Raw genomic sequence first — 27,228 nt, 5'->3', positions numbered from 1 at the left:
ATAGATAAACTATAGATAGATGATAGATAGATAATAGACAGATTGATGATAGATAGGTAGATAGATAGTTGATAAATAGATGATAGATAGATAGATGATAGATAGATGATAAATAAATAGATGATAGATAGATAGATGATAGATTGATAGATAGATGATAGATAGAAAGATGATAGATAGATGGATACATAAATGGATATATAAATGGATATATATATATATATATACAGAGAGAGAGAGAGAGAGAGAGAGAGAGAGAGAGAGAGAGAGAGAGAGAGAGAGAGAGAAGTCAGTTGATCCAGGGGTGGTGGTGGTAGATCTGGGAGCAGTTGGAGAGCAGAGGGGTAAATATGATTAAATTACATTGGATGATGAAATTATCAAGGAATCAAGAAAATATTATTTTAAAAAATCTAGTTCATTTTGAAAATGCCAGGAAAAAAAGCACCAATGAAAATAATTTAAGAAATTTGTAGAAATGCTTGTATCTCTGAGATGTCACATTTTGGGATACCCAGTGTTTACCAGGAAAACCTGGTATGGGTAAAAATTAGAAAATAATACTGCTAAAAGTATAATGTATAAGTGACTACAAACTGAATGAAAATTTAATCTCTCTCCCTTTTGTGTGAGTAGGCTTAATCTCTATATGTATCTTTATTTGATATCATCATGCATTTGCAGAGAAATCCAATAATTATATTTTGCTATAGTGTCTTCATTACATAATCATCATCTTGAAATATTCATGTCAAGATTTAAAAACAATATGAGAATGAAGCATTCCTAGTACTAAACATACTTTTATATTTTAACCAGAGCTATTGAGGTAATAAATTTACACCATACCTTTCAAAGAGGAAAAATATTTTGCCTAATTCATAGTCTACTCTTTAAAGCTTACTGTGTCAAATTCGTCTACCTTTCAAGACATATAGTAGAGGGCTGGGGATGTGGCTTAGAGTATTAGAGATCTTATGCCCTGCAGTAATGCAGTGGTTCTCTGACCCACAGGTATGGTATTATGCTGTTAGTACAGGTTAGTACTGAATAAGATTGTTGACACCCTTCACTTGGACTAAATACATAACCTCTTCTTGAGTCTGTGTGGTGATATTGTGTTCCCTAAAATATTGTACATCCTAATAAACTTATCTGGGGTCAGAGGACAGAATAGCCACTAGATAGACATAGAGGCCAGAAAATGGTGGCACACACGCCTTTAATCCTATCACTTGGGAGGCAGAGATCCATCCAGTTCTGCCACAATGGAAACAGCCAGGCATGGTGACTCAAGCCTTTAATCCCAGGAAGTGATGGCAGAAAGCAGAAAGATATATAAGGCGTGAAAACCAGGAACTAGAGCTGGTTAAGCTTTTAGGCTTTTGAGCAGCAGTTTAGCTGAGATCCATTTGGATGAGAACTCAGAAGCTTCCAGTCTGAGGAAACAGGATCAACTGAGGAACTGGCAAGGTGAGGTAGTATGGCTTGTTCTGCTTCTCTGATCTTCCAGTATTCACCCCAATATCTGGCTTCAGATTTGTTTTTATTAATAAGAACTTTTAAGATTCGTGCTACAACTCTGTTTCTAGGAACATATCTAAAAATATGAATTGTGTCCTGTTGTTACCTGGGCAAGGCTGGGTGCAGGTTTCCTCCAGAACTATCTGTTTATTACCATCTACAATGAGCTCAATGTCAGTGCAGAATTCTTCGTCGACAACTTTGCTGAAATCATCAGCTGAGCCATCACTCACTACACAAGAAATATTTCGTGTCCTGGTTCCTTCTCCACACTGGGCCTCCTGGAATGGAGGGAGAAACAGCTAATTAGAAAAAGAAAAATAATTCATTAGAAAGCTCATGGCTCACAGTCATCTCTGCACCACTGATTTTGATTTATGTGTAGCTAGAGAAGCGTTGGAAACCCCAGGGAAGGAGCCTTATAGGGCATAAGCTATAAAGCATACAACCAACAATTTATTTGCTTCCTAGACAAAGACAGGCAAATAAATTTTCATTAAAAGGAATCAGTCTCCAAATGATTTGAAAAGTATAAAACAGGGGGTGCTTGCTATCAAAACTGATGAAAGGATCAGGAAGTGGCAAAGTCACTAAAATGTTATGAGGAAGCCAAACATCTCTAACTCAAAAATATTTCTAGAACCAAGTCTCAGCAGATGAAGAATGCCCGCATCCACAGAGCTTCCTGAGGTCTGATACCTGAACTTGGCATGAAGACCACTGGCCATACTGCCAGCGATAGCATGGCTTCACCGGGCAAGGCTTGGACTGCTCCATCAGGGAAGGGCAAGGTCTCCCATCACCTTGAAAGGGCTGGGTCACTGTTCGTCTTCGAATCATTTTTCCTTTAGAGATATAAAATGATACAACTTCAGTGTGATGTCATAGTTGTACAAATAGATGGATATATTGTTGAAAGTATCATAGAAGTCTCCCTTGAGGAGACCCCGGAGCAGGAGAGTCTCACATTTTCACAAGGAAGACAACTTTCCAAAGCTAACCTGATATCATTTAGAGCAAGAGAGTTGTTTGGTTTGGTGTGCTTTGACCTCTATCTAGCCTAATGTTAATTGTAATACAAACCAACCTGTGAGTCCACATGTTTGAGAACATTCTGACCAAGGAGACCAGTCTGAAAGCTGACAGTTCAAAGGGCATTCCACCATGCAGGATGTGTTCATTTGCCAGTTCTTCTCTAGGCCAAGCTGAAAGAGGAGAGACAGGTATGTTTGTACCGGCAGGGAGACAGGGCCACGAGAATTGTCAGTGGAAAAAGAAATGAGGAGGGAGAAGAGAAGTGGAAGAGAAAAGAGTAGAAAAGAGTGTAGAGAGCAGTGGAGATGTGGAGACTAGAGGGAAGAAGAGGAGGCTGGAGGGAGGCGGAGGGGATGAGAAGAAAGGTGCAACGCTAGCTGTATGATGTAGCAGAAAGCTACTGGAAAGACACAACTATCCAAACTACTAAGAACATAAAATGCTTCAACCCAACAAAGCAGGAGCCAAGGGCAGAAAGTGAATTCAGGGCCATATATTCAGCTATGTTCTGTGTTAACATTTTCCATAAATAATGAAAAAATACATTGATCTACAAACTAGCTGAATGTCCCTATATGAAGAATTGAGAAGTATAGATGGAACTGCCTTGTAATATTTCAAAATTCAAAATATCATCAATGTATAGACCTATAATTTTATCTTCCTCATATTATTTGTTTTTATGTAGACATATTAAACTGAATAGCCAAATGGTTTTAAAGACCAACTGCCACTTAAACTGAAGATAGAATGTACTGAAAAAAAAAAAAAAAGCTAGGGAGCTGGGGTGTAGCTCAGTGATAGAGTGCATGGTTACTATCTGGAGGCTCTGAATTTAGTCTCTCACACTGAAAATAAATGAGTTGAATTTTTTTTTTTTTTTGTTGTTGATAGAGTTTTTCTATGTAGACTAGAATGTCCTAAAATGCTCTTTGTAGCCAATGCTGGCCTTGAACTTTTGATCCTCTTGCCTAAGCTTGAATTACAGATGTTGTGCCACCAGGCCTGGATAGAAATGTAAGTGAAGTAAGCCATCTTTCTCAAAAGAAATGTGGGTCCTCAGAAATGTGTTGACTGTAAATGTTTTATATAAATTTCTTACAAAGAATTTCTGTAGTATAACTCAGGTTTTTTGTTTTGTTGTTGTTTTATGTATGTGTGTATGCTTGGTGTCTCATAATGTATCATTTTATTTACATTTTGGTCCTGTCATTGTGACTCCCATATTATAGTTTAAAAGTATAAGAAAAAGTTTTGAATTCTTATGCCATATATCCCAATCTTTGAAGTGAAGTCCAAGGTACAATTTAAAATTAAAATATAATTAATATTATAGCAGAAAGATAAATTTTTTATTGGTAATTCTCAGAATTGTCAACCCTTTTCTGTTTTACATGAACAGGAAGTTTAAATTTTAATATTGTACATATGTAAGTATGTGGTTGTGAGAGTGAATATAGACTATGAAATTAGACAAGAGACTAGGAGAAGAGAATAGGAAATGCTGAGGAAGGAGATGGAGGGCAAAGATAGACGGGTATCTGGGATTTAAAGCTATTCCAGGCCACTAAATTAAAGTCTCATAAAGATTTTTAAGAAACACAGGAGGGTGGAGAGATACATCTTGGGGTGATATAGTGAATGTAATGTGAAACATTTATGATCTGCTATAGCTTCAGGGGGAGCATTTAACACAGAATTTGTACTGACTTACTCCATTAGAATGTTTTGGCTATCCACTAATTAGACTTTTAAACTCTGTTTCTTCTGACATTTATTTCATCTTTTCACTCTTTCTGTTTGTCCATCCATCCATCCATCCATCCATCCATCCATCCATCCCTATCTATCTATCTATCTATCTATCTATCTATCTATCTATCTATCTATCTATCTATCTATCTACCTATCTATCTATGCATATTGTCTGCCCAAATTAATCCATTTATTCATGTAAATATGTTTCTAAGTACATTTTACTAATCCATTTAGGTTTTAAAAATAGAAAAAAAAAAAAAAGAAAATGACTAGGTATCAAATGAGTCAAAAAAAAAAAAAAAAAAAAAAAAAAAGAAAGAAAGAAACTCAAAAACACCAAAGGGGAAAATACACTACACAAATGCAAGTGAATTTAACCCTAATTTTCCTCTTTGTTGGGCAGTAATGACACATTTCTTTGCTGCTATTAAGGAAACAGCAAGAGCTACCTACTGCTGCTGAACTGAATGCATGGTTTGCACAGGGGTTGGTAGGTAGGTGGTCCGACCATTGTTTACACAGACAGCCCAGTTGTTTGTGGAGCCAGCTGGAGTCACAGGGATGTATAAAATGCTATGTGTGCTGTTTAATTCCCACAGAGAGTAGCTTAGTTTTCCCTGAAGACAGCATTTGCCAGGATGTTTGGATTTGAACATGCAGTTGTCTCTGTCGAATTCACATAATATGAGGTAGTTTAAAATAGTCTTGAATGCTTTGGGCTCCTCTTTCACAGAGGTCTCATTTCATGTTCTTGTAAAGAGGGAACTTCACCAGGCATTTACAAAAGAGACTACGCTCACCATCCGCTTGTGCTGAATCACAGGCCACTCTCTGGGAAGTTTGTGATTGTTGTAATAATCTTCACTCACAAAAGTGCTATTCAATGTTGGTTATATTGTTTAAATAGTATTAGTTTAAAAACTTGAGTTTAACTTACTTTTACATAATATATGAATAGGTCGGTTCATGTCACAAGATTTTAGTGGCCAGCATTTATTAACTAAACAACTTGCTGTTTTTAGAGCAGCTGAAAACCTATAGACGGAGATTCGAGGAAGTTAAAGTTATGTGCACCTGACAGTGGCATTAAATGCATGCAAGTAGTTCCATTTATGGCTTTTCCTTAAGAGTTAAGACAGTTTTGTTTCAGATCTATTGAAGCCCTTGCTTATTTGGTCGGAAAATGACCCCTGTGGATCTCAGAAGCACAGGGAGCCAATTGACAGAAATGCCATATCCTTTTAGGTTTGGAAATCAGACAAAATCCCTAAGAGGTGCAGCTCTATGAAAAGGTCAATGCAATGTTTCTCCACTGCTCAGAAGGTCACAGCTAAGAATGGCGGTATTGCTTTCATTCAATGATTAACTATAAACTACAGTTTTTCTGCGCCTTAAAGATAATGGTGACAGACTTTGTTTCTTTGCTTGAACATTCAGCTTTCTTATCCAGACATGAGACCTAAGTATTTAGATTCTCGCAGCTGGGTATCAGATCTTAATATCAAAATCTGCTATGAAACTGCATGTGATCAATGTTTAGCAACAGAAAGAATGAATGATGGATCTTGGCAGGTGTCCAAGCTCTGCACCTAATTCACATCAAATTGCAAAAGATGATGAGTGGTCTGATTAAGATTTATTGCCTTTATTCACCTTGATTGCTTATTGTTTCCCAAGCATTTCTTCCAGAATGGGCTAATTAGCATACCTTTGGGCTCATGGCAGAACAAAATACAGGAAATTATCTGTGGAAATCAGTAGTGTGGATACTGTCTCTTTTCAGGAGGGCACTAGACAGCCTGTGAAAACAGCTGTTGGCCATGCGCTGTGTGGAGCACACGTCACTTGGCTTCATGCGAATTTAAATTATTAGGGAAGAATTTCCTACCAACATTTAACACAGCACTCACTCACCTCTTCACAATATTTCAGGTCAACAGACTTGCCATCACTTCGAACACAGTCCAACATCCTTGTTTTTATGCCATTTCCACAAACTGCCTTTTCGCTCAGCTGACACGTACTCCAGTCTGAACAGAGCAAGACCCATCAGAACAGAAGGCGATGCACAAACAGATTTCAGATGAAGCTCTGATGACCTGAATCCCATACCTAATTCACAACTGCTTCCTAAGCCCCACAATCAATCATCCCACATGCAGAGCATATGGGTCCCAGCCTTGAACGTATTAGGAGTCAAATGGAATTGCTGCGGTTGCACAGAGTGGTGGGGATTATTCTTTAAGGCAGATGTCTACTTGACAATCTTGACAGCTAGCTATTTAGTGATATTGTAAAAATGGCTTTGCTCTATAGATCAACACCATTTCTAAACTTTTTTCTTAAGAAGGGTAGAATTTAAAAAATTAGCATTATGTCTCTTTTAGCAAAGTAGGCATAATTTTAATGGATGGTACTCCGTAGGTGTAGTTAACACCATGTACTTCATTTGTTTCCATAGTAGGATTTTTTTTAAAAAAATGCAAACTCAATTATTTCATAAATAACTTCAGCATATTTATTAAATTTCCCTTATTTTGTATCTTTCACAAAAATCATTCTTTCATCTTTGTCTAGACTAGGACAACATACCCTAGAGGACTTTAATTTCCTTTGTGTCATCAAAACAAACTGTAGAGAAAATCAAGAATCAGAAGCCAATGTGACTATTACATTTCTGTTTTCAATTTCTTGAGCTTACTTCAATGGGGAAATTACTTGGGAAAAATTCAAGTTGGCTTTGATATTGTACCAAAACAAAGGAACCAATGAAATATTTTTGATGTGTATGCTTTGACAGTATTAAATGAAATTAATGAAACAAATGCAATTTATCACAAGTCTACTCATTTGAATACTCATCTTTAAGATTACAGAATTTGGCTGGGCGGTGGTGGCGCACGCCTTTAATCCTAGCACTCAGGAGGCAGAGCCAAGTGGATCTCTGTGAGTTCGAGGCCAGCCTGGGCTACCAAGTGAGTTCCAGGAAAGGCGCAAAGCTATACAGAGAAACCCTGTCTCGAAAAAACCAAAAATAAATAAATAAATAAATAAATAAATAAATAAATAAATAAGATTACAGAATTTTACATCATGCTAATGTTCATAAATGTCCCTGCACCCCAGGAATTATTGATGTAGATGTTATAACAATCAAACATCTGCCAAAAAAGAAAATATATTTGTACCTTTCTAAAGTGGGAGGTTTTAAATTGGATTATATGGAATATTTACCACCTACTTTAAAAATTTAGTCTTTGTGATACTTTTATTTTTCATATTTTGATGTTTAATAAAGAATAAAACAGATAACTACTTCATGTCATTATTGCTCAGAGTGTAAGCTATGTCTCCAAATGGCACACAGCATAGCTGGCCTAGGCAGATGAGAATGTCTAGAGCTGATTTATACGTGACAAAACCCCAGATTCTATGAAGACATGATAAAGTGCTCACCTGTGACATTGTAGTCATAGTGGTAGCAGTTTTTGTTCAGATTACAGGGCTCTCTCTCCACGGCATCAGGGCAGATTCTTCCTTCATCAGCAGGCTGTCTGATGGGCTCAGCCGACCTTTGCCGGGAACCACCTGGATTGCAAGGCTTACAAAGAACAATAGCATTTTTCAGGAAGGTAAACTCAGCTGTCCAACAGCTAGCATGTTACTGGAGCTGGCATTAAAGCACTCAGTTCATTGGCTAATTTGAACAAGTCAGTTAACCTCATCATCTTTCAGAGTTCCCATATGTGGAATGCAGACATTGACTAAGAATCTGATGTCCCATCCTAGCTAGAAGATGCTTAAGTCATTACTTCACACCTATATAAACACATTCACATGGCCATAATCATTATCAAAGAATGTTAATCCCATAAGCTGTAATGATTTAATGTGTAAGTATAAAAGTATATACGTGTATATGCATGTTTCCACTTGTGTGTGTGTATGTATTAATTGACTTAACCAGTTTAAATGGTGACTTGAAATAATTATCTAGGTATTAATGACTTTTATTTTCCTAATGCAATGCTCATATAAACAATTTAGCATCTATAGAATGGCTGCCTATTTTCTTACTGGTGTGTCTTTCTGAAAACATTTGGCTTCTAAGAAGGGAAAGGGACAAACAATTTTGGATTTCTTAGGCCTAAAGTAGTTATTGCCTTGTCTTTTGCTCTCCCTGTATTTTAATCATATCACAGAAGCAATACTTTCTGTATTTAGAGAATGCAAATTATATAAAACTGTACTCAAAGTGTGAGTACACTGAACAATTTCTGTCTTCTATATCTATATATTCTTTGAACCTAACAGTTTTTTGCACACAGTAAATGCTTTGTGTTTGTTTATGGATGTCTTGGGTGATGAAACAAGATAACTTATAAAGTCCAAAAGGTACACCTAGTCAACTAGTTGAATTTTAATCTCATTCTAAAATTTCTATTGGCAAATGCTCAAGAAAACAAAATATGTTTCACAAACTTTTCCTTGTTATACATGGTGGAACTCAATATTTTTTAAAGACAGTTACTTAGGGACATTTAAGACAGAACCCAGATGAGCTTAGTTCCTGTTCACCGGGTCCTGCTATTGGCATCCGTGCTAAGGAATTTAAGGAGCTGCCCAAGTTCAACAGTCTCTGTTTTATAGAACCTGAAGATTCTTCTAATGGAATCTCTGATGATGAGAATTCCATTATTGTAAACAGAAGTAGAAACTGTAGAATAAAGTTCAACTGCAGAATTAAAACAGAAGTTCATTTGCAGCCTCTCAAGAAGGGTGGAGCCTTTTCCTTCCTTTCCATATCTGTTCAGGTGATAGACTGGGCCTGTTCTTCTGAACAGTCCATTGGTTTCCAGTTCTCATGTTAACAGTGTTAACACAGAGACAAAAAGGCAAATCTCCTTGGAAAACACAGACTATAAACTTGCCTGAAGCTGTCCTTTACTGTAATTCAAGCAATTTGACATTAGATGTATCTTTCCAATATTTTTTTCACATTGCTTTTAAAAGCTGTGCAGGGTTAAGCTAATTATGCTGGGTAGTTTTATATCAACTTGACACAGGCTAGTGTCATCTGAGAGAAGGGAACTCCAATTAAGAAAATGCTTCCACAAGATTGGGCTGTAGGCAAGCTGGTAGAGGTTTTTTTTTAAATTAATGATCAATGTGGTCGGGACTAGCCCATCGTCAATGGTGTCATCCTATCTCTGGGCTTTTACTCCTGGGTTCCATAAGAAAGCAGGATGAGCTAGTCAGAGAGAACAAGCCAGAAAGAAACCCTGCCATGGCTTCTGCATTAGCTTCTGCCTCCAGGTTCCTGTCCGTCATGAGTTCTTGCCCTCACTGCTTTTGATGACAAACTGATATGTGGAAGAGGGAGTAAAATAAATCCTTTTCTCCCCAAGCAGCTTTTGGTCATGATGATGTTTCATCACAGCAACAGTAACTCTAACTAAGACACTACATTTCCTGCATATTGTTTCAGGTGATTCCCTTCCTCTGAATGGATGGTAGGGCCCCCACTGCTATTGAAATCCAGAGTTCTGTCTGAGTTTGAACTCATTTGGCTTTCTAGGAAAATGAAGAAGCTCAGACTATGTGTGACTATCAGGCTGTCCTTGGTGTCAATTTGACTACATGTGGAATTAACTAAAACCCAATTCCCTGTGAGGGATTGTTTCTTAATTAAATCATTTGAAGTGGCAAGATCCACCTTTAATCCAGATCTTGGAAGTGGGAAGATATACCTTTAACACATATTTTTTGAGGAGGGAAGATCTACCTTTACTATGGGCCACACCTTCTGTAGGCAGCCTATCTATATAAAGGACCTGGAAGAAGGATGCTCTCTGCCTGATTGCCCTTACTGTCACCTGCAAGTCCACTCATGCACTGGCACTAGAGTCTACTATTTTGGGATTCTGGCATATACTGAAGACCAGCTGAGACAATCAGCCTCTTGGATTGAGCAGTTACTGAATTCTTGGACCTTTAGTTGATGACAGACATTGTTGGACTAGCTGGACCACAGCCTGTAAGCCACTCTGATAAATCTCCCCCTGCTAATATATAAGCTCTATAACTTCTGCTCCTCTAGAGAACCCTCACTAATACGCAGTGTGTAGATGTAACCAACCATCTTATTAAATAAGAAACACAGAACCAATATAAAGAAGAAAGCCAAGAGGTCAGAGCTCAGAGCTAAAACCTTACCCTTCCTCCGGCAGTGGTCCTACCTCTCTGAAAGAGAGCTACTTCCTGTGTGTTTGTCTTTATGTAGTCTTTCTGTTCTGCCTTCTCATTGGTTGTAAACCCAAACACGTGACTGCCTCGTCTCTGCCTGTTAAGTACAGCCCTCCAGGTCTTAAAGGTGTGTGTCTCCAATGCTGGCTATATCCCTGAACACACAGACTTACCTAGTTCTGCCTACCAAGTGCTGGGATTATAAACGTACGCCACAAACGCCCAGCTCTGCTATGGCTTGCTATTAGCTCTGACCCCCAAGCAACTTTATTTATTAACATACAAATAAAATCACATTTCAGTACAAATAAAATACCACCATAGCAGGGAACTTTGTTTATAAGGGAAATAGCATCCTCTGCCCGCCCCTCCCCCGCCGCCGCCGAGACAGGCACTAAGTAAGAAGTGTTTTGAAGAGATGTTCAGGGAGGGTGGAGTTTTGGCACGTGATCCTTTTCTTCTTATGAAAATAGTGGATCTCACAGATGAAATTCAAATCGTCACAGATTCTATTACAAAGGTGCTCGTATAAAACAGAGGCTGTTAGCCGGGCGGTGGTGGCGCACGCCTTTAATCCCAGCACTCGGGAGGCAGAGGCAGGCGGATCTCTGTGAGTTCGAGGCCAGCCTGGTCTCCAAAGCGAGTTCCAGGAAAGGCGCAAAGCTACACAGAGAAACCCTGTCTCGAAAAAAAAAAAACAAAAAAAAACAAACAAACAAAAAAAAAAAAAAAAAAAAAAAAAAAAAACAGAGGCTGTTGAACTCCCCAGGCTGCTTTTACACTCATCAACAGGATTACTAATAGCAGGCTCACTGAAGCGACCCTGCGATCATTTGGTTTCGGTTTTAAATGTCTATAATCATCTTAGAAGAACACCTGAGGTCTTACCATGAGTAACCTTTCTCCTCAGTTTCTTACTCAGGATCTTTTACTTTCTAATGTCAATACTCCTGCTGTAGCATCCCCCTGTGTGAAAGTGCTCCTACTGTTTAACTTAAACAGACCTGAAGCAAGGGATACCAAACTAACGACATTAGAGTAACTCCACCAGAGTTTCGTTTTTTCCCTCACTTTCACTAAAGGGAACCATGGTGACCAGAGCAGTTTTTAAGATTCTGTGTGCTCTACAAGGCCAGCTGAAGACATCTTGTGCTGGTTTAGGAGTGTAGTTGAAAAGGAGCAAAGGGCTTGCAAGAGGTCACGCTGTTGGAGAAATGTTGCTGAATTTACATGGCTCACCCAAACAAGGAAGTGGCCAAGAAAGCACACCTTGCTTTTTAAACATGGCTCACAAAGAGAGTTTTTTTCAATGAAATTATTTTTTTTTAAACCTTCAAAAATTAAGCAAGCTCCATTTTACCCAAATGGTTAATAATCTCACCAAAGCACACTGTGTCCATGGCCCCCACTCAGATATCACACAGTCCTCAGGGCATGGTAGTTTACACTCTCTAGAGCCCAGGGGCATATCTTCTGGGTCGCATAGGTAATCCTCCACATGTTCAGAAGGGCCATCTGCTGTATTCTGCATGCATCTAAAAGAAAGCATGCACATCAACCAAGGAACCAGGGCAATTAGAATGACAGCCAACACACAGGACGGGTAGGTCTCATTAAGACATCATCTGATAAGCAACATTCTCCCAAAGCAGAAAGTTGAAAGTAATCATGCCCCCACCTAAAGCTAGTATTTCTTTAAGAAAAAATGTTCACATGCACACTCAATATTTTAATAAGATAGCTTCAGTGAATTGGTAAATGCTATCATGTTTCTTTGCAAGGGAAGTAATTTTTACATCCATATGTGAGACAGGAACTAATGAAAAATGATCCAAAGAGATTCTCAGAGATGATGCAGTTGACTCATAGGTGATAGAGGCTTAGATACACTGCAATATTCACACAAAATGCTTCATCAGGTGATTTCAAAGATAAGGCATTTATCAGTTTGTTTTGTCATTTAAAAAGTAATTTTAGCTGCCAGCAAGATGACTCAGTGGGTAAAGGCGTTTGCAACCAAACCTGATGACCTGATTTCAGTCCCTAGAACTCACATGGCAGAAGAGAAAGAACTGATCCCAGCAAATTATCCTCCACATGGGCCCTGTGACGTGTGTGTGTGTGTGTGTGTGTGTGTGTGTGTGTGTGTACAAATAAATAAAACGAAATAGTTTTAAAAGCCATTTAAAAGGCAATTTTAGTTTCCCATCTGCTAACTTGAAAAGAAAGCCAGAAACCAAAAGAAAATTATAATTAGAACAGCACAACTTCTCTAAGTATGGTTATTTGGATCTTCTATCTTGATTTTTTTCTTAATTGTTAGTTTTCCTTTTATTGGAACAAATTTAAACCTTAGTTCATACTATTCCATTATGGACAGTCAAGAATTATTCTTTACTGATCTCTTGAGAAGCTAATTAATTTGGCTACCCTTTAGCTTAGTTAATAATCTCTCTGTGAACTTCAACAGTGGGAAAGAAAAACTTGATCCTTAATCTACAATGTAGAAAAGGTCAACCAAATTAATGGGTTCGGGATGGGAGGTACCTATGGGAAGATGAAAAGGAAGATGGGCTCTTAAACCTCCTGGGCCGTGTTTTAGCAGTTGGCTGAGTCCTGGGCTGTGTTTTAGCAGTTGGCTGAGTCATGAAACAGTTATATGCCTGACATCACATCTTTGCTCAGAAATTTCCAGCAGGAAGGACATTGTGTCTTTAAAAATATCCTCTGAAGGATCACTGTTAACAGTTATAACAATTTTAAGAAAAATATTCCTATTAAATGAGACACATTGAAAGCTTGGAAGACTATCAATACTTGTATTTTGATTGGCCATGAAATCTGAAAAAAAACCTACATAAATACTGATAGCTGTGATTTTTCAAAAAGTCATTCACAAAAAAATGAATCAGCAGATATTTGGTGATTTAATTGTTGAAAAATTAAATTACAAATTTATTTAAAGGAGGTTTTAGTTACGTAGGAAAAAGTCCTATCTTCAGTAACATTCTAAAAATGTTCTTTTACCAGTGACCTGGCAAAGACATGGACAGTCAAGCATTTCCACATTCAAAAGGTGGAATTGATACTAAGATTGCATTCTTAGCAGATACTGATGCAGCACACAGGATTAACTTGTAAAATTGCCTATTGATCCAAGTTAGGAGCAGATGTTCAATACCCTAGTAAGTAGCTATATACATACAACTTTATTGGTAAAGGCTTTTATCTTTCTTAATTTTGTATTGTATAAATAACTCAAAAATAAGAATAAAAAAATAACCACAAATCTACTACTCAGAGGTAATGTCTCTTAACAGATTTGATCTATTTTAAAATGAATTATTATTTTTAAACATATTTCCATTTCATAAAATAGGAACAAATTCTAACTACCAAGATGTGCATTTGTTTTATTTGGCATTAACATTTCTTTCAACCTAAAATTCAGAATAAATACATGGATCAAGCTTAATCCCAAGGAAATATACTTTTAATTTGTTTCCTTCTTAGCCTTGGCCTTTCTATTTTTCTAAAGAGAAATGGCAGTTCTTTGAGAAGAATGAAGTATATTGTAAGTGGAGACTGCAGGACCACTTCAGAGGCGGCCGACTCCTAACAGGTAGGGGAATGCAGGGTGCATTGTCTGCATGGCTGGAACACAGCAGCTGCAGTAACAGCAAGTATAACTCCTCTTTTTATTTGTGTTGTCATTATGTGCATAAAACTGTAACAGCAAAGATGCCATTGACAGCATGCCCTTTTCTTTGCTTGGCCTCCTTGAGATCATGGCTTGATTCCTAGTTCTAGGGGAAGGGAAGAAAAAAAAAGAAGAGAGGAAAGAAAAAAAGGGAAGGAAGGAGGGGGAGGAGGGAGGGAGGAAGATGTGGAAGGAAGGAAGCAGAGGAGGAAGAAGGAAGAACCACATCTACTATCCACTTCCTTAGAGGTCCTTCCTTCCTCACTGAGAAAGATTGAAAAGAGGTAAACACAAGCCTGCTCTTCTGTAGACCCATCTATCCTGAAATGTCAGCTCACATTTGTATGTCGGCAGGACATCCTGACCCTAATTAGCGGAGGATAGAGTTTGAGCCCTGTGCCACTCAATCAGGAACAAGCAGGCACATTATTACGTGATCAGAGATCACAATCAATAGTGACCTCTCTCTCTGTTGCATCAACCTCAATAAGTTGATCTGAAAAGTTACTTTGTTTCAAATGTGTTTGGGAACATTAACAATAACTACAAAATAAAAAGAAGCATGTATGCAACAGTTGAAGAAAAAGTGCAATATACCTTCTTTCATTACAAATTTTTACTAACAAAACAAGCAACTGACTCAAATTCCTCACGTAAGGAAATGATTTTTAAATTTGGAGGAAAAAATTTTAATTTGAAAGCACAAGTGTAGAGAATAGGAAGTCTGTTTTTACCTTTTCATTTCTTATCTCTTATCAGCTTCCTTCCTGTCTTCATTTTTAGTCTGCCTTCATTATGGCCAATAGAAATTGTAAATGAAGCACTCACATGGGTTTTGGAGACAAACACAAATTGTTTTATGATATCAACATTAAGTAAAAACTTTCTACTGAAATAGATTGTGAAACTTGCGATAAATTAAGTTATAGATGAGAGTGAACTGATGTCAAGTTCTGGATATATTATTATTATTATATTTTATGATGAAAAAAGTATTCTACATCTGTGCTGAAATTTGTGATGAATAGAAGAGTCTACGACTATGTTGTCCAACAGAACAGCCACATGTGGCAATCGAGAATTTGAAATTATGAGTAGTGTGAATGAAGTAATGCACTGAAAACTTTATTTAATTAGTTTAAGGTGAAATTGAAATAGCCACGCATGACCAGTAGCTATCCTGCTGTACAGGACAGCTAAATTTGAATAAGTGAGAGGTAATAGCTAGCCACAGGTTCAGAGACGTCTTCTTGAAGGAGATGAGAGTGTTCAAGTGCCAGGCAGGTTGACAGAAAGGAGCAGGAAGTCAAGGCAGGGTATTTGAAAACGTGTGTTTACAAATATAGTTGGCTTTTGTGGTAGGGAAGATGTCTTAGTAAGTGAAGTGTTTGCCACGTAAGTACGAGTTCAATTTCCAGCACCCATATGACGAAATTATTAGACCCGACAGCACACACCTGCGATCCTAGTACTGAGGAGCAAAGACAAGAGTATAAGAGTATTCCTGGGGCTTGTTGGATAGCTCATATTCAGTGAGAGACCCTAGCTCAAAATGTAAGGCAGGCAGTGAATGAGATAAACATCCGATGTAGATCTCTGGCCTCCATACACACATGAACGTACACAAAAAAAGACATGTGCAAAAGAACATGTTTGGCTTTTAAGAAGCCACTGAAGTTTAACATCCACACTCATAAAGCTTGCTTTCAATGTGTATTTCCAATGGTCAGCCCTGCTAACATACATACAAGTAACATACAGACCTAGCAGGTTGTGTTTATATATTTAAGAATCTATGTTTCTATCTTTATCTGTTTATACACATATACATAAATGTATGTAACAGCATTAATGAAAATATAGGCCATGAATTTTGAGATTATAATCTCAAGAATAAAAATGAATGCAACTTTGAAAAAGTATTGTAAAGTGAAGCTTTTAAAATCAGGAACTGTGATTATAATATTATATCTTCTTCTTTTCTCCTTCCAGAAGCCCCCCATACCCCTCCTTGCATTTTTGAAAATTCATGGCCTATTTTTTCATTAATTGCTGCTACATACATTTATGTATATGTGTAAGCACAGATAAATATAGAGATATAGATTCCTAAATATATAAATATAACCTACTAGGCCTGTATATTACGCATATGTATGTTATCAAGGCAGACCACTGGAAATAAATGTTGAAAGCAAGCTTTATGGGTGTCAGGAACACAAACTACTGCTTGAAACAGAGGGTCTTCATTTCCACGTACCCAGATTCCTAAAATCAAAACTAACGAACATTTTCAGGACAGTGGAGAAGAGAGAAGCCCCATGTTGCTGCCTGTGGAATCGGAGGTGATTGCCATGTTGCCTCTCTGTCATTCTGCTTCATCTTACCTCACTTTTCGGGTCTGCACACCCTCTCCACAGTTCTCTTGCATGTCCACAAAGGTCACCTTGCAGACACTCCATGGCTCTGTGACCCATATGTACTGGTTGCAGTCACTGTGGCACGGGACGACCTCATACACCTGAAACACACATCTGGTGATCTCAGGCTGTGCAATGGGAGTCAGGGGTGGGTGGATGGAAGACGCCTATATCGTCATGGTCACTATTTCATCCATCTATTTTAATTCCTCCCCATGATTGTTTATACTCTCAAGTAGTAAGAAAGATCTAGTCTAGTCAAGAGGGGAAACTTGGGCTGAGCTGCATTCTCTGTCTGCTTTTACCCAGTGAGTGTAGATCTAACCCACTAGGCCAGATTTAAAACATATTTTCATAAACTGACATTTAGCATATTATATTATAATCTTCTGGACTATCTGCTTTGTAAAAGGTTTTGTGTGTCTAGTCCTTAGCCTCAGGCACTCTTGTGCTAGATGCTCAGTGGAGATTTGTCAAATGAATGAATGAATGAATGAATGAATGAATGAATACTGCAAACATTTGTTCTTCATATAATCTAGCCATCTTTACATATAAATGTGTATAGTTGTAAGAATTAATTTTTTTATATAAGAAACTGAAATTATAAATAAATGGAAATAAATCCATTCTTAAAACTAGTCCTCAATCACTTGAGGTATGGAAACAAGGTCCTAAATAATTTTTATATGATATATAGCTACAGATACAACTGTCAGCAGCAAGGACCTCACAGAGCACAGCCAACTATTTGTGGTTATTGTCCACAAAGCTTTCAGTCTCAAATACAGTATGTTATGTTTGTTCAGGAATTCTAGAACAATGAAGCAATTGTGCTGTTTTCCAATGAGGAAAATAAGTAGAAGAAATAAATGGACCAACCAAGAATACAACCATCAAAGAAAAATATTTTAAAACATTTTCATAATATATAAAAATTCAATTTTGTTTCCTATTTTACACACACACTCTCTCTCACACTATGGTATATAAATGATTTATGCAATCACTTCCAGGAAACAGATTTAAACAGTCCTTTGGAGCTATTTTCCACATTTGGAGGACTGAAAAACCAAAATAAAGCAGAACTACCCCAGATAAGAAGTAAAACATATGCACTGTTGGAATAAGACTCTAGCTAATGGCACAGCCAGCACAGTCCCATTTGGTGTGTTAAAACAGGACCATTATCACATGGCTAAACGTCCCCCACCCCCCGAGGTAATGGAAGAGTTAAAATGAAGGGGACCTGCTGCTATTCCTAATCCTCTGATAGATGGATCATTATTCCTCTTTGTTGTGGTAAATGCAAATTATTTTATAGACATCTCCAAGTAACCATTTTCAGCCCACCATGCCTCTCTTCTTCAAGCATAAATAAGAGGTTCTGTTGCCTCATCAAAGTGGGATAGGTGAAACATACTCACTCCACCCCATCTTCTCAGGCCCTATAAATAAATTCCGGTAACTACATAAAATAAATAGGGACAGGCAGAGGCTAATCTAGTGGAGAAAGTAATGATTATTTTAAGAACTCTGAAGAATCAGGAGATAAGAATGCTTACCTGTGCCTGGGGTAGTGTTTGGCAGGAATGAAGAAAAGGACAAAAAAAAAAAAAGGTTAAAATGTCAGTTATTTTGATAAGAGCTCACAACCTACATTTCAGTTATAAGGACTTTTATATAAAACATTATTTTTGTAAAAGACTAGGATGTCTTTCTTAGACTTTAGGAGATATAAACCAACCATTTAACAGGACTTAAATTTAAGATGTATAGACAAGGACTGCACAACCAAAGAAAAGATTGTATGTGCAGGATGACCAAGCTTCAAAAACTGAGTGGATCTCCCAGCCCTTGTCATGGTAAACTGAACTATGACTTCAAATAAGTGATGAGCCAAATGATAAATGTCCTGTTGTGTATATATGGACCCACCTACAGATCCATCTATCCCTCAGTTCACTTTAATCCATCCATTCATTTTTAGTGAAATAAGAACCTTAGGACTTAACTTCAGCTAGGAAACAACTTCAGAGACCATTTTTCAAGTCAAGGGACTGCTATATTTTTACTGAGGAATTAATTATACTAAAATCTGCATGCCTTATATTTTTAAACATCACCACATGTTTTGTATATTTTATTTTTTTGACTATTTTACTAATACTTAAATCCCTGTTTATTTTGGAAAGTAACAATGGAAGTGTCTTAGTCTAGCAATTTGTACAGTACAGACAACTTAGGACATGGTCATGATGAAACTTTGGAAACAGAAGCGCTCAGGCAAACATGGCTTATTTGCATTTCATACTGACTCATTGGACACATACACTCATGAGGTGTTGCGTATATGAGAACGTCCTCTTTGTTAGATCACAATTTATTAATATTTAAATTTGTCATTGGAAATTCAAGATTCCCTAAGTTGTAGACAAGCATTCTTCTGGATCATATATATGTCACCTCTGCTATTCTGTTTCATATTCACACAATTAAGTGCTGCAGATGAATTTCAGCTTTGGAAATGAACACTTGCAGTGTAGGAATATAAAACATTCCGTGACAAGGCAGCTCAACTGCCAGTAGATGGCGATAGTCGAGTGTATTATTCTCTCTCCATTGCCTAAATTCATCAACTTTGGAAAACTTCAGACTGAGAATACTTTCCATGAATTTAATTCTTCAATGTTTCCATTTTTATTTACTTAAAATACCTATTAACTTACTTATTATTTAATTAATATATAATTATAATTAAAATTATAATAATATAACTTAATACTTATTTACTTAAAATACTTATTTACTCTTTATGTGGTAAAGTTCTATTGTTATCAACAGTCTTAGGTTAATCAGAAGGAAACAGAAGATAACAATGCAGCTAGAGATTAAAATGAGATAGGCTATGTCCCCATGAAACAGCTTTACATATTTAAATACTTGGTTCATTTGATCATGGCTCAAATTCAAAACATAACATCTGCACACACTCTAAATCCATTCGGTGCTAATTTACATGCCGATAAACTGTGATAACAATTGTCTGTTCTGTTACACTTAAATTAATCACAACTCTGTCATTAGCCATTTTACTCTTTATCTGCAATAGAATACAAATAACAATCACTTGCAGCAGCTAATGAAGTGTGCCTGCAAGCCCTAACACAGCTCCAATGTTAGAAAAGGCAGAGACTAAATTGCTAGCATATGTATATATACATATATATGCCTATATATATATATGTAAGCTTTGTTCTTCATATTTATTTTCTTGAATTTATTTTTACACAGAGTAGATTGAAAGGAATAAATAATATTTCCCCTAATTTTAGAGAACACTCAAGTCCTTTCTTCGCTTTTATGTTTAGTACTTGGTAACTGAGAACTCTCTCTAGTAGTCTAGGGAAACCATAAGAATTATGTGACCTCATCACAGCAGTAAGGCACAATTGTATGGCAGATTAAATACCTTGCCGTTATTCACAAGATAGGTGTCATTTTACCTCTCTGGAATTCTGTTCCTATCTAGCTGCTTGCAGGATTCTGAATCCCCAGAGAATTCAGAGATAATATATATAATTTGAGATTTTAGTAAGTTACATGTAATTTACTCAGACCTTATAAGAATAGAAATCGATCATATTCCTTATTCAGGAGCAATTATTTAATTTTGTACATTTTGGAGAGATAATTGATCCTTGGGAATCTCAGAAATATCTTAATACACTTGGTGTTAGAGAAATACCTGGTTGACATGGTCCAGTTTGGGGCAAGGCCTTCCTCCATTATAAGGCTTTTCTCGAAGCCACTTGGACCTGACCTTCACGCCGCTGCCACAGGACTTACTGCAGCGAGACCAGTTGGACCACTCACTGAGCTTGCAGTCTGAGGGGCAGGGGATGATGCATGCTTCTTCTATGTAACCTGAGCAGAGGAAAATGGAACAAGAAGTTGCCACGTGTCATTCTCCGCCTCACACCTGCCATTCCAGCTCATTAGAAGGTCCACTTTGGACTTGACAGCAGCATGCAAATGAAGAGATGTCTGTGTCCTTAGGGACTCAAATTAAATTCTGCAGGGAAATGACACATCTATACCACGACTGTGTTAAAATAACAGCTGAGTAGCTGCCATATGATCTGCTTAGGATTCATGCCCACCATGTTTCAATATTTCTGACTCTGTGACAGCTCTTGTTTAATTGACAGTAACCTGTCGGCTAACCATCTTACTCTCAATGCTGCCAGAACACTGTTAAAAATCTCCTAACACAGATTTCTGTGACACCTTATGTGTTAATGCCACACACTGGCAGGGCTCCGAGTCCTCACAGCATTCTTCCTCAAGAAAAGCCAGTCTGTCTCAATAACCATCTGAAAGAATCCATTTAAGTTAGTGCCTTGTGTTTCCCCTTCCTTGAAAATCAATTCTGAGGAGGGAAATTGAAGGATGTTATGCAAACAACGCCTCATATCTCCACAGCAGTGTTACTATTAAAGCCACACCTAATGTTGGGTCCATTTGACTCTCTTGGAATTTTAACTGTATTAGGCAGAAACAAGAAAACAAACACAGAGAGATGATTGACAAGGCTAAGAGCTCAGGGAAAGGAATCGTGTAGACTCATTCCATCAACTGACTAGCTAAAAGAATAGTGTATAGATTGCATTCGGGAAGCAGGCTGCTTTCTTTGATTAGTTCTTTACTTCCAAGTTGACATTTCATGATATCAAATATCATGAAACATCAAATAGATGGAAAAGCAAAATTCCTCTGGTCAAAAATCAAATGCCTATTCTTCCTCCTTCTGTATATTGACTTTAGAAAGAAGTCAAAATCAGTCTGCTTCATCATTTTACATCGATGGCACAGACTGGATCATGCAAGTGACCACCATATTCACAATCGACTAGGGGACAGGTAGATTGAAAACATGTTGAACTAAAAAATCATATAACATAAAAAACCAGCTTATGTTTTGAATTTTTGTATATTTGCTGGGTTGTATAGTTAACATCTAAATTTTAGGGTTTTAGATCATCTTTAGGCTCCTTTTCTGAAATTCTGCCCTTACTATTATCACTCAATATCCACTTTTCATCTTCCCCTTCCTATGCCAACAATAATTTACTATGGGGCTTTACAAAATTGCATTTTAATTCACATTTCATATAAATGAGACCAAATGAAACAATATCCATTTTTGTTTTCATTTAGTTAAATGGTTTCCCCATATCGAGGCTGGACAAGGCAACCCAATAGGAGGAAAAGAGTTCCAAGAGCAGACAAAAGGAGGTTCTATAATAAACAAACAAACAAATAAAAGATTTAAATGTTGACAAAAATCTACCTTTTTTTTTCTCTATATTTCCTTGTGCTTAGGTTTTATGTCTAGGAAATTGTTTTCTAATTCAAACTCACAAAGATTTATATTCTTTTTTTCTCTAAGAGTTCTATAAATTTGAATTTTTCTTTGGTTTAAATTTTCCATATGAGTAAAGGGCCCATCCTTTTGCATGTAGTCACTGACATTACCTATAGTGCCATGGAATCAGTCATCAGCTTTCCGAGTCATCCCGATGCCGTTTCTTGAAAGCTTTTGCTCTCCACATTGAAGGAAGGGTTGATTTCTGGACCTGAGGTTTCATTCCTTTGTGTCTATCTCTAGTCTTAGTTCCACTCTGATTTGACAAGTTTAACTTCAGAGAGAGCTTTGAAATCAGGAAGTGTGAATATTTCAATTTTATTCTTTCTCAATATAGATTTGGTTATTTTTGAATCATGAATTTTAGAACAGCTCTTCAATTTCTGCAATTAAAGATATTTGGAATTCCAATGGGAATCACTTCAAGTCTGCTCAACTTGAGTGTCTTGCCATGGTAACAATCCAGGTAGTTGAGAAGCTGGGATTTCTTTCCATTTATTTGATTCTCTCTCTCTCTCTCTCTCTCTCTCTCTCTCTCTCTCTCTCTCTCTCTCTCTCTCTCTCTCTCTCCCTCCCTCCCTCCCTCCCCCCTCCCCTTCCTTCCTTCCTTCCTTCCTTCCTTCCTTCCTTCCTTCCTTCCTTCCTTCCTTCCTTCCTTCCTTCCTTTCTTTCTTTCAACAGGTTCTTTTCTGTGTAATTGTCCTGGAACTCTCTGTAGACCAGGCTGGCTTTGAACTCATAGAAATCAGCCCATCTCTGCTTCCTAAGTGCTGTCATTAAAGACATGTGCCACCACTGCTTGGCTCTTTAATTTCTTTTAATGACGCTGCTTGATATTTTTGTGGTACTCAGGTCTTAAATTGATTTTATTAATTTATTTCATATTTTACTTTTATACTTTATATATTTTTTTGGTACTTTATATTTTAAAAGTAAGCAATAAATATTGGTATCTTCGAATACAGAGAAATCAGAACATCTTTAAATTAAAATGGCAGGTTTATATATAGCCTTGTTTCCAAATTATATTGGAAAATTTTTCTTAAATAATTATTGATGCATATGTAATTGTAAGAAGTAATATGCATAATTTCTTTGTATTCTTTCTCCAGTTGCTTTAATACAATCAGAATGTACTTTCAACTGAGATATTGACACTGATACATTCCACTGAGCCCTCTCAGGTATCATCAGTTTTACTTGTACTTATTTGCATGTGTAGGACTGACACAAGGGACCCTGCAGTAAGACGCTGGTGAAACCCATAAAATCTGGAGGAGGTACAGATTTATGGCATATCTTTCTGTATATTAGCTCCTATATTCTGTTAGAGATATTCATATGTTTAAGACTTTTTATCAAATATCCACTATATAACAATATTTTTGTATTTGTTCAAGTTCATTAAAGAAATTCATGAAACTAAGACTCTAGAGTCCTCTTTTGATTGTTTTTCTTAATTATAGTATCTTATTGCTAAATAAAAATTAATAATTTTATTAATTTATTGTTAGTAACAAATACATAATATTTTATTTAGCAAAAATATTGCTAATAGTGTTTGCTATCTTGACTTCTTACAGTGTAGAATAGTTTTATTTTTAAAAACTACATGTAATTTGACTCATACAGTGTGTGGTTTAGACATTAAGTGTCCCCAGAATGTCCTCAAGTGTTGAGTATTGGTCCCAGCTAGTGGAGTCAACCATTCAGAAGTGATTGTAACAGGTGGGCTCTAACTTCATCAATTAACCAGTCTAGTAATGGATTCATAATTTTATAGCATTACTGGGGAGTGATGAAAAGTAGGAGATGAGATCTAGGTGTGGTGTTCAAAGGTGTATTCAGTGTATTGGCCTCTCTTCCACCCTCTGGGGGTGCAATCACGTGAATACAGATGCACTTTAACTTTCTACCACATTCTGCATATCCTCAGAAAGAAACTACAAAGCTAGTTAAAGTGGCACAGTCAACTCTAAAATCAACTCTAAAACTGTGAGCCAGTTAAACCCCTCCTCTGTTTTTAGGCATACTTTTTCACAGCAGCAAAAAGCTATCTAACCCATAATGTATGTTGATTTGTAGGTTTTTTTTTTTTTACTCTATATTGCATTGTGAGATTCTTTCATCTTCTGTATGCTGTTGGAGACTATATTTTATTGTGGGAATGTGTTATGTCTTATTTATTCATTGTATTGGTTGGTGAGCCTTGAGGTAGTTTTAAAAATGAAGTTAATATTAATACATCTGCTATGAGTATTTCAGAACATGTATTTTGGTAAGTTAAGCATACACTTTGATGTATGTATTCCTAGGAGAGAAACATGAATTGGGAGCATGCACCTTATATCACTTTATTATTATCCAAGGATGAGACAATTTTAAAAATGCAATCACAAATCTGATATAAAGAGTAAAGTACAGTGACAACTGCAAAGGATGAGTTGCCAGATATTTTTCTGGAGAGCAAAGGTGCCTGTAGAGGTTATAACAGCCATGGAATGTTACAGACAGGCAGAAGGTGACAGTGCTGTTTGGAATATACTTTTGATTCGGAAGCAGGCAGCTGATGTGTTCATAAAGATCTAGAAGAAGGTCTAACAAAGAACTGAAAGGAACTTCAAAGTTCTGTTTACTAAACATTTTCAAAGTGTAGTTATTCCTTTAATAAATTGCAGCGATTGACTTTATGTTGCTTTTAATTGTGGTTTGAGGTGGGGAAATAAGCCAGCTTCAGTGTTTTGGGTGGAAACCTTTTAAAGCCTAGATCCTTTGTTCTAGAAAGATTTAAGATGCTTGACTTCAGACTAATTCATCACGTATCACTGTGGAAGAAGGTATAACAGTTTTATATCTGATTTTTCAATAGTATATTTCAGAAAACATTTAAAAAAACACCTATCCCTTAAACTTTTAAAAGGTACAAATTAGGAAATAAGATAAAGATGAAACAGCAGAAGACTATATTTTCAATCTCTTCGTTTTATTTCCCAACGTGTAACCACATTCAATAATTGCCTGTCGTGTTTATCTAGCACTATTAAAATGTTTAATGCTACCAGTGAACTGCCAGATAAGCATTCCCTTGCCTGCTCTGCTAAGATCATTTTTGAGGGCAATTAACATCAAACAATCACAGGAGATGGAACATTTCAAGCATTTTAAGGCCAAATAAATTGCTGGCAACTTATAGCAATTTATAGTTTCTGAGGAATGCTAAAACAGAATAAAGGACTTCATGTTTAGGATGTTAAAACTTTCAGCAATTCAAAACCAACTCTGACACTCAAGAAAATCAAGATGAGAATTCTGATCATATGTTTTTGAAGCCTTTTTATGGCTTGACTACTGCTTCAGTTAGAAAAAAGACAAAATCCTATCAAGCTTCAAGGGGCAACCGCAGGACATACTGCTCTCAGACATGTGCAATCACCTCATTCATTTGAATTATGAACATGCAGATAAAGAAGCTGTCAACAACCTTCACAATTAGTAAATTATGTTCCTGAAAGGTGCACTGTAGATGATTAAATAATTCATTCTGAAAGCACATGGTACATATTGGTTAGTGTGATTTACAGCTTTGTGAATACGTAACTCCAGTGCAGTCTTTGAAACATTGGGATTAGTCTAAAAAGAAACCTCAAAAATATCTTCCATCTCATATGTATAAATTATCTGGATATAACTATAACCAGGACCAGGGGAATTTAAGTAGACTTTATCAGAGACTGGAAAAATTGAAAACATTATTTTATAAGTTACATATTCAAAACTGATAATTTGAAAACTTACAGAAAACCAAACTATAACATATATATCTAAACTCCAATATTTAAATGTTCTCTTCCAGCTCATATATTTGATGAAAAATTGTGAATCAACATTGGACAATTAATTATCATGGTGAAGTGCCCAGGTAGATATGACAAAATACCATTTTGATTTTATTTGTTTGCTTTAGATACACATGAAGGCACAGTTCTTCATATTACTATGTACTTATGCACATTCTCAGCATCATTAGAACAGCTGAAGGGTTTATTATGTTACTTCTGTACCATGTCTACTCAATGGCTAAGTATGTGCAGGTTCCTTTAGGTGTATCCATGCACTAACAGAGTAGAGTTCTCTATATAAACTCACATAAACAGTTCTACATATTTCACAATTGTGATGCGACAAAATAAGTACCAAAGAATTCTCCATTTACACTGAAAAGCTACCATCGGGTCAGGAAGATGGCTCAGCAGGAAGGAGTACTTGCCTTTAGGCCTGAAACCCTAAGTTCTGTCCATGGAGCCCACAAGATGTAGAAAGAGAATACACTCCTACAAGCCATCCTCTCACTTCTGTGAATGTTGTGGCACATGCTCCCCCCCCACAATCAATCAATCGATCAATTAATAAAAAAGCTACTTGGATGTCACCTATATTATCGCTTCATGTAGCTCATATAAGGTCCCCTTGTTCCCTTTCACTGACATTAGAAGCTATGAGAGTTCAAAGATTAACAGAAAGAGGATTAAAATACAGTGGCAGAAACCACCAGTAGAAAGTTTTCTACTCTTGTTTATTATTGAACATAGTAATTGTTCTCATCTGTTAAATTTATTCTAAGCAGTACAACATATACTGTTAAAACCAGAAATCCAAACAAACACAGAAGATATTAAAGACTACACTGGATAGTAGAGCCTGGGGAACTCGGTGGAACTGTTAAGCAGGGAGATAAGTTGAGATGTGAAGATGTGTCTGATAGTTTTATGTCAACTTGACACAAGCTAGAGTCATCAAAGAGAAGAGCATCTCAGTTGAGAAAATGTCTCCATATGATTGGGCAGTCCTGACTTCCTCTTTCCTTCTCTTTCCTTCTTTCCTTCTTTCCTTCTTTCCTTCTTTCCTTCTTTCCTTCTTTCCTTCTTTCCTTCCTTCCTTCCTTCCTTCCTTCCTTCCTTCCTTCCTTCCTTCCTTCCTTCCTTCCTTCCTTCCTTCCTTCCTTCCTTCCTTCCTTCCTTCTTCTTTTGTTTGTTTCGAGACAGGGTTTCTCCCTGTAACCACTCTGGCTGTACTGGAACTTGCTTCATTGACCAGGCTGTCAAACTCAGAGATCCACC

At 36.9% G+C, this 27,228-nt stretch overlaps 1 protein-coding gene and 2 long non-coding RNA genes across 3 annotated transcripts in view; 2 read left to right on the top strand and 1 right to left on the bottom strand.

The window, feature by feature from the left end:
• Thsd7a (thrombospondin type 1 domain containing 7A) overlaps positions 1 to 27,228 on the bottom strand; it is a 398,255-nt gene that overhangs the window by 19,327 nt on the left and 351,700 nt on the right. The window contains exons 14-21 of the mRNA XM_076566198.1: positions 20,432 to 20,610; positions 16,651 to 16,784; positions 11,945 to 12,098; positions 7,774 to 7,918; positions 6,232 to 6,347; positions 2,612 to 2,729; positions 2,224 to 2,369; positions 1,631 to 1,805 (exon numbers count right to left, since the gene is read on the bottom strand). Of these exons, the coding sequence (XP_076422313.1) occupies positions 1,631 to 1,805; positions 2,224 to 2,369; positions 2,612 to 2,729; positions 6,232 to 6,347; positions 7,774 to 7,918; positions 11,945 to 12,098; positions 16,651 to 16,784; positions 20,432 to 20,610 (1,167 nt within the window). The remainder of the gene's footprint in view (positions 1 to 1,630; positions 1,806 to 2,223; positions 2,370 to 2,611; positions 2,730 to 6,231; positions 6,348 to 7,773; positions 7,919 to 11,944; positions 12,099 to 16,650; positions 16,785 to 20,431; positions 20,611 to 27,228) is intronic.
• LOC143272271 (uncharacterized) overlaps positions 2,653 to 27,228 on the top strand; it is a 61,336-nt gene continuing 36,760 nt past the window's right edge. Inside the window, exons 1-2 of the long non-coding RNA XR_013049677.1 lie at positions 2,653 to 2,747; positions 14,102 to 14,185. This is a non-coding gene — a long non-coding RNA (uncharacterized LOC143272271). The remainder of the gene's footprint in view (positions 2,748 to 14,101; positions 14,186 to 27,228) is intronic.
• LOC143272270 (uncharacterized) lies at positions 2,771 to 7,222 on the top strand. The gene is made up of 3 exons (XR_013049676.1): positions 2,771 to 3,576; positions 5,563 to 5,659; positions 6,250 to 7,222. It is a non-coding gene; the product is annotated as an uncharacterized LOC143272270 (long non-coding RNA).

The sequence above is a fragment of the Peromyscus maniculatus genome, chromosome 3 (genome assembly GCF_049852395.1).
Source record: "Peromyscus maniculatus bairdii isolate BWxNUB_F1_BW_parent chromosome 3, HU_Pman_BW_mat_3.1, whole genome shotgun sequence".
Lineage (NCBI taxonomy): Eukaryota > Metazoa > Chordata > Mammalia > Rodentia > Cricetidae > Peromyscus > Peromyscus maniculatus.
This window is presented reverse-complemented; position numbering and strand designations above follow the sequence as displayed.